At 35.4% G+C, this 12,377-nt stretch overlaps 1 protein-coding gene across 1 annotated transcript in view; it reads left to right on the top strand.

Moving 5' to 3' along the window:
* Pclo (piccolo presynaptic cytomatrix protein) overlaps positions 1-8,516 on the top strand; it is a 335,880-nt gene extending 327,364 nt beyond the window's left edge. Inside the window, exons 23-25 of the mRNA XM_052172403.1 lie at positions 5,136-5,270; positions 6,640-6,785; positions 8,376-8,516. Of these exons, the coding sequence (XP_052028363.1) occupies positions 5,136-5,270; positions 6,640-6,785; positions 8,376-8,516 (422 nt within the window). The remainder of the gene's footprint in view (positions 1-5,135; positions 5,271-6,639; positions 6,786-8,375) is intronic.
* The last annotated feature ends 3,861 nt before the right edge of the window (positions 8,517-12,377 follow it).

The raw sequence follows: 12,377 nt of genomic DNA, 5'->3' as shown, positions 1-12,377 counted from the left end.
TATGCCTACTATATTTTCTTTTTGGTATGAGATAATTACATGTTAATTTTAGTGGTTTATATTTCCCTAAAATATAAGTTAGATATTTCAGCATCAATATTAATGTGGGCACATAGATATGACAAATATGCACTTTTCAAGTATGTGCATAACTTTTTTGAGGGTAGACATGGGAAGATCACTGCATATTTTAAGGAGAACAAAAACACCTTAGAAAGTGCTAAAAAAAAACCTGTTGGAAATAGAGATAATTTGACAATCACACTATTTGAAACATGTTATCTAGCTAAAGAGATAATAAGAACCCAATTTTGCCAAAAATCAAATTAAATTATTCATTCTCTTTATAAATATTAATTTAAATGAAAAATATAGCAATGTAAAATATAGTAGAGTACAAATTTCAATAAATATTTTATACATTAATTTATTTTTAAAATATCACAGGTTAAGAAACTAAGTTAAATATTAAGAGATTAACCATGTATCATTTTAATCCTCTATTTTATTTTTAAATTCTACTGTTGCATTTAAAGTATGAGGAAGTTTATTGTCTATCCATCCTTCTTCTATTATGATTGATTGCCTGTGTTCATCCTTTAGTTTTCATTTTTTCCTCCCTCTTCCCACTCCTCCCTCTTTCCTCCCACTCCTCCATCCCTCCTCCCACCACTCCCTCCCACTTCCCACTTCTCCCCTCTCTCACTCCCCCTCCCTCCTCCCACTCCTCTCTATCTCCTCCTTCCACTTCCTCCCACCTCTCATTCCTCCCCCTCCCACTCCTCCCTCTCTCCTCCCATCCCTCCCTCCCTTCTCCCACTCCTCCCTTCCTCCTCCCACTCCTCCCTCCCTTATCCCACTCCTCCCTTCCTCCTCCCATCCCTCCCTCTGTTTTCCCACTCCTCCTTCCCTCCTCCCACTCCTCCCTCCCTCCTTCCTTCTTTTACTTGTCCTTTTCCTTTCTTCTTCTCCTTTATTTTCCTAGGTGGTCTGTTAGCATATTAAATATTCAGTTTTAATTATTTCACAATGACTGTTTTATACAACAGTGTATAAACTCTTTCACAGGATTGACCCTTTCCCTGTCCATTCTTCAATCATATTTTTTTTTCTGTGAAGTACAGTTCAATGAGCTCTATCAACACATAAGCTCATCAGTATTTCCAGGATTGTGAGATACCGTCTTAGTGTTCTGCCGCTGTGAAGAGACACCATGGTCAAGGCAACCCTTAGAAATGAAAGCAGTTAATTCAGATGGCTTACAAATTCAAAGGTTTAGTCCATGATGCTCATGGCAACAAACATGATACCGTGCAGACAGCCATGGTGCTGGAGAAGGGACTGTGAGATTTACAACCAGATATACAGGCAGCATAAAGACACTAGGCCTGGCTTGAGTACTTGACACTTTGAGGCCATGCCCTGTGACACATTTCTCCAGTAAGCCCACATCTATCTCAATAAGGCCACATCTCTATAGTGCCTCTCCCTGGCTACCAAGCATCAAAATCTGTGAGCCTAGTGGGACCATTCTTATGCAAAGGAGCACAGATACATTAGGTATAATTACCTTAATATTTTTCTCTACCCATAGTATTCATTACTTTTATTTACTTTTGTTTCCAGATTGTTCTTATCCATGAATACTTTCTTATCTGTACAACTTTTATTTTTCATTTTTGCTTCATCTATCGCTTGGACATTTTACTCTTGAAACACATAGTTTATATCTCTCTGCCTCTCTTCCTCCCTCTTCTTTACTTTCTGATGGGGTCTCATGTATGCAAGGTTGGCTTATGCTCACTGTGCAGCAGAGGCTGGCTTTGAACTCTTGAGCCTCCTGCCTCCAAAATGCAGGTTTGGTTTCACTTCCTCCTTTGAGACTGAAAAAGTGATCAATCCAGCATGTGCCACAGTTCCTGCTTGATTCTCTTAGTTTATAAGTTCCAGGTTTGTGCTGCATTGTAGAATAAATATATTTCTATTTTCAGTAGCATTATTATTATCTATTTGGTAAATTGACACATAAAAATTTGTATATATTTATTTGTAAGCTACCATACAATGAATCACGTATACTTTAGTAAGCATTCAAATTAGGTTAATAGGATCTATTGCTTCAAATATTTAGCATTTCATATCCATGTATAGAAAATATTTAATTTTTCTCTCCAAGCTTTATAATATTACTCTTCTAATAGAATCAAAGATGCATAGGTTTCAAGACATGAACATTGGTTGAAAATTTTTTTCCTGCCTTATTCCATTTTTACCCCATATTCAAAAATAGTATCACATATCCTCTATGTTTGTGGTGCCCTGGGACTCAAAGTTTCACCCACATCTGGAGCAGATGCCCACCCTGTGAGGACAGCAGACCCACCAATTTCTTTTTATCTTCACAGAAGCATCTGCTTCAGAAGAAAAGCCACTCAAAAAAAACTGCTTGAGGATGACCTCAGTAAATACGTCCTTTTCTCTCTTCAGTTAGAAATATTAAAGAGCAAGGTGGAAAATCTTTGAATAGAGCAAATCTTATCAAATGCTTCACAAGCATCCCACCGTGAAGGATGTGAGGTTAAACTTCCAGGAAGAAAGCAGACAGTGTGATGACTCAGGAACTTTATTTAGCAAGTGTTTCAAAGTGAGAAGGCTGGGAGGTAACAGATCAGATCATTGGCTCCTAGGAAAGGAGTCTGTGACCTATAAAAATGTATTTACCAGGGAGAAAAAGCTTCGGTATCTTTAGTGCAATCACTTCTGTCCACTTTTTTTTATTAAATATATTCTTCATTTACATTTCAAATGTTGTCCCCTTTCTTGGTTCCCCCCCAAAAGTCTTCCATTTTGCCTTCCCCCTGTTCCCCTATCAACCCTCTCTAATGGCTCCAAATAGTGAGGGTCCCTTGCTTGAATATTTAGAGTGAGAATTCTCTTTCTAAAGAGAGGGGGCATTGGGAAAACAGAGGATCATGGGAGATGCATGTGATCCAGAGGCATTATATACACATATGAAAATGTCACAATGAAGCCCAATATTTTTTAGTTATTATATACTGGGAATAATTTTTAATGCTTCACAACCCAGTCTCAGGAATGGTTTGTTAAATAAAGGACACCTGTCTGTCTATAGCTTTGGGGACATGGATCCACTCACTTGGTAATCAGTTTTCCCACCTATTCAGGTTTGCTTTCACTTCCTCTTTTGCAACTCAGACAACAAAGTGGTCAATCCAGCAAACACAGAAATGTCTTCTCACTCTGAAGACATAATCTAACTCTTGTGAATTTCTTGGATGTGATATTGGAGTTTCAGCCGCCAGTCACCAAGACTGTATATTCCAAATGCTGAGACTCAGACAATCCCAAGGTGATGAGCTAAGGCTGCCAGCCTTAGCTCAAAGGTTTAACAAGGCTTTCCAGGGCTGGGTGTGGGCCGCCCTCATTGCTTATTCTCTCAGGGCTGGGCCCCAGAATCCTCTTGTGTTGGCCAACTTTCTCTTTTCCCTGCAAACTTCTGCATGTCTGACGTGGTCACGGAAACTGCTGAGCTGGACCTTGCTGAGATTTCTCTTTCTATCTTTAAACAACTGGTCTTAGTATATAATATCACAATTATTAACAATTGACCAAAAGAATGACAAGATAGTCTCCTCACCCCCAACTCTGTGTTTGGAAGAAAGAATGAACTTCATACGCTTCTATGAAAATAATATATCATAGTGGATTTTTAAATTAAAATTTTAAAACTCTAATGTTGATAAATATAATCTGTGTAGCCAAGGCTCTTTTGACTTTTTTTTTAAAGTGCAAATAAATATCCTGAAAACAAATGTTTGAGAATGCATTGTGTTAAGAGACTTTCAATAAATTTCTGTGTTCTGAATTTGGAAATAAAGCTGTTAATGTGGCCCCAGTGAACAATGCCTTGCGGTCCTCCAGACCTGGATTTCCCACATGGTAATCCTATGTACTAACATGCTGTTTTATTTTCTTAACAGAAGAATTCCCTTTCCCTTGCATCTCCCAATCCCCATCCTACTTGCAGCCTTAGCTCTTTTCCAAGAGGAGTTCCAGTGTCACATTCTTTTTGAAACAATGTCACTACATACTTCAGAATTATTCTTCCTAGTCACTTATTTATCCATAGAAATATCTAATTAAAGTATCTTTTCCCAATAGGTGAAAAATCCTGTGAGTCTGGATTAGTGGTTATTTAAAATACATAAATTTATATTTTCTTTTTAAATATAGCTGTCAACAACCTATTCCCAAGTATTTGCTTTCGGGCTGTATTTGTACTGTTATAGAATCAGGAAGGTCCAGTTTATGAGGATTATATCTATCAGCATTAGAAATGTAAGAATCTGATTTGAAAATATATATTTATTCATACTCATTTCTGCATTTTATACACACTGTATTCGTCCTGTTGGCAGGACACTCAGTCCAAAGTAAAAAGAAGAACAAGCTGTGTTTTGGTGAATGAGTCTATGAATTAATAGAGGAATTGGTGGAGTCACAACAGATTTGATGTGGCATGGAAAGTCCCTTCAATAATAAAAGCTAAAATTCTAGAAGAAACTATGGTGAATCTATTCTATATTACTTATACATTTTGCCTTATACAATTTTTTACACATAACTACCATCTATATTTTATAAAAGAAACAAGAAATAGAAACTCTACACCGTAAGATTTGGGTATGTTACCATGTATTCTTGAGCAAACCTGGTGAAACAACACCAGAGCCAAGATACAACAGAAATGTTGGCAAACAGCATGCTACATTTAAAAGACATTTTTACCTATATATTGTCTTAAATTTTTATAATTTGCATGTTTGTTTCTCTTCCTAAAAGGTCATCAATTACCTCTTCAAACAAGACTCTACAGCTCAATACCACATCTACTTACAATTTCCTTTGTCCGCCATCATGTTTAGCATGCTTTCTTAAACGTATCTGAATGATGTGATCCCCGTGAATCTATTTACTCCTTAAGGGTTTGAACTGTGCATGATACTAAATGAAATACTTAATAAAATCCAGTAAGTGAACATTTCAAAGTGACTAAGGTAAAAATTTAATAAGTAGCATTAATTATTCGACTTGTTTTTGTTGAATTCTTCTAGCTAAAACTCAAGTAATGGGAGAAATCAAGCTGGCACTGAAAAAGGAAATGAAAACAGATGGTGAACAACTAATAGTTGAAATTCTCCAGTGCAGAAATATTACCTACAAATTTAAGTCTCCAGATCATTTACCAGGTATCTACTTTTATGATAATGATCAATGAAGGCTATCTACTAGTTTCCTAGAACCATCCCTTAAATTTTACAAGAAATCTTAGGTAAAATTTCACCCATGCATGGAAAACATTAGAATAATGTGCAAAAAATAATTCAATTTAATTTCTACTTTAAGGATAAAATTGTTTTCCTAAACTTCAGTTAGATTTTCAGCATAAAAATCTGTGTGCTTGCCCAAGATACAATTCACAGACCACATGAAACCTAAGAAGAAGGAAGACCAAAGTGTGGATAATTCGGTCCTTCTTAGATGGGGAACAAAATACCAATGGGAGGAGATAAAAGACAAAGTGTAGAGCAGAGACTGAAGGAAAGACCATCCAGAGACTGCCCCTCCAGGAGGTCCATCCCATATACAGTCACCAAATGCAGACACTATTGTGGATGCCAAGAAGTGCTTGCTGACAAGAGCCTGATATAGTTGTCTCCTGGGAGGCTCTGCCAGAGCCTGACAAATACAGAGACAGATGCTCCCAGCCAACCATTGAACTGAGCGTAGGGTCCCCAATGGAGGAGTTAGAGAAAGGATAAAAGGAACTGAAGGGGGTTTGCAACCCCATAGAAGGAAGAACAATATCAACTAACCAGATCCCCCAGAGTTGCCAGGGACTAAACCACCAGACTACACATGGATCAACCCATGGCTCTAACAGCTTATGTAACTGAGGATGGCCTTGTCAGACATCAATGGGAGGAAGGTCCTTGGCCTGTGAAACTCAATGCCCCAGTGTTGGCGAATGCCAGGACAGAGAAGCTAGAGTGGTAGGCAGAACACCCTCATAGAAGCAGAGGGAGGGGGAGGGGAGGAGACTTTTTGGAGAGGAAACAAGGAAAGGAGATAACATTTGAAATGTAAATAAATAATTTTTTTTTTTACAAAAAAAACTAACTGTATCTGAGAACACTAAAGCTAACACTCTTTTGGTAATTATCACAGAGAGCAATACTCAGGCATATGCATTTAACTGTCTTTTGTGTAGCATCTTTTTAAAAGTTATTTTCTTTCACCTATAATGAATTGTCCTATGTTCTGTGAAATGTTTCTGAGCAAAGAAAGGAAGGGAATGACGTACTATGTTTTCCTCCAAAAATAAAGCAATTCTAAAGCATAAAAAACACTAGAGTGCTACACCTAATAAGCAACAATTAATTTAAGTAAAACTAACTTAAACTTATAAGAAAATGGTATACTTATGATCACTTTATGATTTCTGCAACAAATAGTATGTAGTTTATTATGCTTGTATACCACATGGTGAGAACACCAGCAGGCAAGAGCAAATACTGTGATCGATGGGCACTTAATGAGCTTATGTCTTATTTTCAGATTTATATGTGAAAATATATGTGATAAACATCTCTACCCAAAAAAAGGTTATTAAAAAGAAAACAAGGGTATGCCGACATGATCGAGAGCCTTCCTTTAATGAAACTTTTAGATTCAGCCTAAGTCCTGCAGGCCATTCACTTCAGGTAACTGTGTCATATATTACTGATTTACTGTTCCATTCATACTATTATACTTATTGTTCATTCAGATGTTCTATGTTTAGATACTGATCATATACTATATGGTAGCTACTCATTAGAAGCATCACCAAAGGAGCCCTGCGAACCCCCTTAACACCTATGCAGTCACCCTATGCAGTTACCTACCACTTGACTACTCTGTTTTGCTACTTTGGGTGGATTCCTCCTGTTCTCATGGTCACTCTCCCTAAGGTTTCCATTAAAGCTGTGTGGTGAAACGTCATTTTTTTGTATCATTCAAGGTGCTCTGAAGTGGGCTTTATTTATATTGATTTGACCTCAGCTCCTTGTCACTTTTCTATATTCCAGACACATCTGAGTCTTTTTAAATTACATTACGTCTTGAGTTCTTTGCTCATTTTTTCCTGCCCTTTAAAGCCTCTTTCTCATGTATCCCCATAGGCCATTTTCAATACTCATTTTTACTGAGAACCCTACATATTATTCATAACACCTTAATCACTATCTTACCTATTACTTTCCAAAGCAGATCTTCTCCTATTCAATAATTTATATACTTACATGGTACCCTTTCTCTATATTAAGGCTTATTTTTCTTTAGCTTTTCCCCTGTAGTCTAGCAGAATGGTTATCATACAACATGCCTTCAGTAGACATGCAAGAAAAGGAAATGTGGATAGAGGAGAATATATGGAAATATACGAATCCGTTCCATGATACCAGTACTTAATACCTTGCAGTGGAGGTGAACATATATTACGAACTCAAGTTCAGTGGTTGGAGAGATAACTCAGTGGTTAAAACTACATACTGCTCTTTCAGAGAACCAAAGTTCACCACCTGAGACCCGCATTGATTGACTTTCAACCTCTTGTATCTTCAGCTTCAAGGTCTCTGAAATTGTCTTCAGGATTCTAGCAGACACACATACATATAAATTAAAATAAGATAAATATTCATATGTTTTCTATGCATATATTTGAAAAGACACAGTTAATCTTCATTGACAAAATTAATATAAATCACTAAAGACAAGAACTCTAAATCCTATATCAACAAATGTATTATTCAGAGATTAAATTAAGATTGGAGAGTTATAAGAATGGAACATCATCAGTTTTCCTGAAATTAATATGAAAATAGGGACCTGAATGATTTAAAAATATATGTAAAGTTCCCAAACCCAAAGTTTTCATCATTTTAAGTATATCTAATTAGAATGAGCATATTTGTATTACATTAACATACAAATTATTATATTATATTATATTAATTATATCATATCATATCATATCATATCATATTATATTATATTATATTTGCCTATCCTTCAGAGTGTGTGATTTGGAGATATAGTAAAATTTAAGGAAGATTAATAGAAAGGTTGATCTGAACTAATTTGTATTAATAGCTATTTCAAGAATATCTCTGCTCTTTTTCAAATACATGTAATACATCCTCACATCTCCCTCTCTTCCTGGTTGTCTTTTTATAATAAAAACTTCTTCAAAATTGGAAGATGCTCCTTTGTGTGGAGCTCTATCTACATATAATTCTGACTATGTTTTCTAGATTTTACTTTTCTCCAATGGAGGGAAGTTTATGAAGAAGACTTTGATTGGAGAAGCATGTATCTGGCTTGACAAAGTGGATCTGAGGAAAAGAATAGTCAATTGGCACAAACTGTTGGTGAGTCCTACTCAAACACACTGAAGATGTGTCTGCTCAGGGTGAAGAAGTAGAGCTCCGTAGCCTCGGTTCGAGACTGCACTTGAACACTACTGTGCTGATCTATGTTTTCAAGAGCAAACATGAGATCCAAACAGACGGCATTGCTGTGGAATACAAAGAGACTTTAAAAGTCCACGTGTTGAAAGCAAACAGATGAAAACAGGCCAGAGACACTGGGTTGCTCATAGCTGTGGAGAGAAACTGTGAAAGAAGATTTGATTTTTTTTTTAAGATAAATGTCTTTGATCAGACTGAGCTAGAACTAAAAAAAAAAAAAAAAAGAGAGGCACAAAGGTTATCATGGTGTTGAAAGGTAGTGTGAAAGCAATTGCTTATACACACACAACCTTGTTTGAAAAAAACTAATGTAATTAATCACTGTTTTCAAAACTTCTTGTCCTATATTCTCATAAAACTTCCTGGTCTGGAATTCTGACATAAGATTAAATTCCGAGTTGTCTACAAGACCAGAAAGTGACTATGTTTATGGGGGAAATTAAACCAGATTTGTGAACAATGGATTTTAGATTACAAGGTGCATGTTTTCCCTATGTCTATGTTAGAAAGCTATACAACAGTAGGTCTGAATTCTACGTGGCAAAAGCACATCAGTTTTGGTGTAATTTAAAATAGTAAAGAGTGAAGATAATAATAGGTTAAAATGAAATTGTATTTATCTAGAAATAAAACAAAAATTAGAGACTGGTTATTAAAGAAGAATGCTAACCCACAAAATATGTACGTTGGTTGAAAATATTACAGCCTCCATGATTTTCATCAAGTCAAGGTGTTCTCAACTGTACACATGAAAGTATCTAGATTAATTCGTGTGCCCTAAGAAGAGGATTGCTTGTTCTCTGAGGAACTGCTATTACATGTATCGTTGCATATTTCCTTTCCCTTGCTTAATGTACTGTCAGGGACATAAAATTATTGTTCTGGCAAACAAACTATATTTGTCATATCACATTGATTAAACTCTTGTCATTTCCTGATTTTCCATGTTTTTTTTTTCCTAAACTCAATGACTATGTAATGAAAACTCTGATATCAATGTTATGCTCCTTTTCCTATTCTGCTTCCTTGCTAGTGATATCAGAATTAGAAATCGCCCATGATGGGAAAGAATGTAAAATGTCAGTGTTTAAGATTAAAACATATTTGACTTATTTTAACGATATAGACTCAAACATCAATGTATGAAACATTAAGATGAAGCCTTCTCTTCCCCATCAACCACCAATGCCAATAAAGAAAGTTAACACAGAAATTGTGGGAAACACACTCAACTGGGATGAAGATCCTGGCTTCTAGTCCTACTTACTTTGCACATAACACCTTGCAAATGTCATTGAAATTCACTTTCCCCTGAAATAATGGTATACAAAGAGACATATGAGATAGGAAAGCACATTTGCAAATATAGCTTTATATATAAACTGAGAGTTAATTATTCTGTAGCTTTTTAATTCTCAAATTTTATATGTGAGAAGCAACTTCAAATGATTGGTGAGCATCAGCATGGGAATAAAAACCAGTTCCACAACTGGTTTTCATGTGCATTTAAATATAAACTTCCATTTAACATGAAAAAGATTGAATATTAAGTAAAAATTAATCATCACACCAAATTTACTGAAGAACATGGTTATAATCTCATTCCCAAACCCTACGCAAAGTAAACTAAATTGCTTTGTGGAGGTTTTAAGCTAAAAATTATTGCTTTATTTAAAATGAAATTCTAGTAGGACGACAGGAAGTCATCTTAAAATTCTTGGTTGGAAATTGAATTTTCTCATATTCTAGAGAGTAACATTAAAGTTGAAAGTAATGTAAAACACTAGGAGTAAAGGATATGACAAATTGCATATCTTACACTGATTAAAACAATATATAAGTCTTCGTTGGTTGTCCTAAAATACCATCGCTCTCTTCCCTCCATATTTTGGTCCCACCTCCCAGGCAATGCAAATCCATTTACCACTGATAGTCTTTTTAAATTGAACAATGGGAGATGCAAATTTCCAAAGTTAGGATATTGCTACCATTTTCGTTTTAGAGACTACTAGTTCTGCTGTTTGTTGTCATGGATATTTCCAGCAGACAATTGAGGAAGCCTATAATCCATCACAAGGGGATGGGAAGAAGTGTAAGAGGATCTTCTGACATCAAAAGGCTCTGTTTCATCCCTGATCCTGCTCTACAGCATACTCTAAGGGTTCACTGAAAGGTTGCATAGCACGGTAGCTTACTCCATTCTAGTTACACCTTACACAGAGGAAACCCCAGAGCAAGATCATCCTGAGTAGCTAGGTATTAAACCTGAATGAATGGAAGGCTTCCTAATACAGCTGCCCCTCCATTCTAAAAAAACTAGCAATGGGGTTAGATCAATCAGACCAATCAAGGGAGTCAGTGATGGAGCTTCTGATCATGCACCAGCATTTCCCTTGAGAAAGAAAAAGATCCTGCCAGTGTGCCAAGTTTGCAGCTGACGAAACTCCTAGGTTGTAACAGAAATTGCTCTATGCAACACCAATTCTTATATGAATGAACTTCTGAGGGACACTGATGGCCCTTCTCACAACAAAACTATTTCTTTTTTAATTGCAAATAGGGCTCTTAGTGTTTTTTACTTTTTTGTAAATAACACAATATATGATTTTCCATTTTTATTTTATGTTATTAGAATTAGCTTTTTTATCTTACTGGCAACAGTTTATAATCTCTAATTACTAGATTAGTAATCTTTTTGCAACACTTAAACCTTGAGAAGCATTTCATTTCCCTATTAGTCCATTGAGTCATCAGAGATGAAAGTTACTTGCTGATTTAAATTTAGTACTAAGAAGTCTTTCAACAGAGAAGAAAAAGCACAGAGTGAATTTTTATAAAAGATGAGAAATTATAGAATCATTATTATAGATACAGATAACACTAGTAGCGAGAAGTTGGTGTTTTCTCTGATTTTACTTAATATTAAGAAAAGTTTTGGTGACTCTAAACTCATTCAATTACCATTTGTGTTTTAAAAGAACAGTACTCAACATTAAGGGATAATAATTGCCCTTGATCCTTAATATGGTCCATATTTTAATAGATCATGATAGTTAAATATGCATTCTCTACATATCTATGAGGTTGACTGGAGGAATCATATACACTAGACTAGTTGTATTCTGGGAATATTATAGCTGGTAACCAGCTGATATTGATTCTCACTATAGAATGGTTGTTATGATGTTGGTGGTAGTGATAGTAACAATTGTGCTGGCAGTAATATGGAATAAAATAAATTATTTGTTACTATATTGTGCCCAGTTTCTTAGAAATGATTTAATCAATGCTTCATTTCATTAAAGTATCATAAAGATGTTTATAGTATTTTTTTACTTTATTATTTAAATCATAACTAACACTATTTTTAAAAAATTATTTTAATTGCTATAATGTCAAATAGTCCAAAATTAGCCAACTACAGCTACATGTGTTCATAACTATACGTATGACAGAAGTGACTTTCCCTCTTTTTGAGTTTGAAATGAAAGTGAACGCTCAATAAATAATCAAATGCTTTTCCCTTAATAATTATTTGCCTTTAGTGTAACAAGAGTGAATGAATGAGTGAAACTTATATTCTCATTGACTTTGGCATATTGATGTTTTCTGTATGTCTCCTGTGGTTATTATTGAAGATTCACATTAGACAAAAATCATTTAATCAAGTTCTTTATCTGATAGGTAGACTGAGAGCACTTTCTGAATCTGCTACCCTGTATATAACTAGACATTTGGTAACATAGCAAACTGTAGAGTTAGCATCATCCTTTGGAAATCAGCATG

Source organism: Apodemus sylvaticus, chromosome 2, assembly GCF_947179515.1.
Source record: "Apodemus sylvaticus chromosome 2, mApoSyl1.1, whole genome shotgun sequence".
NCBI classification, from domain to species: Eukaryota; Metazoa; Chordata; class Mammalia; order Rodentia; family Muridae; genus Apodemus; species Apodemus sylvaticus.
The sequence above is the reverse complement of the archived record's forward strand: the minus strand, read 5'-3'. Positions and strand labels throughout refer to the sequence as shown.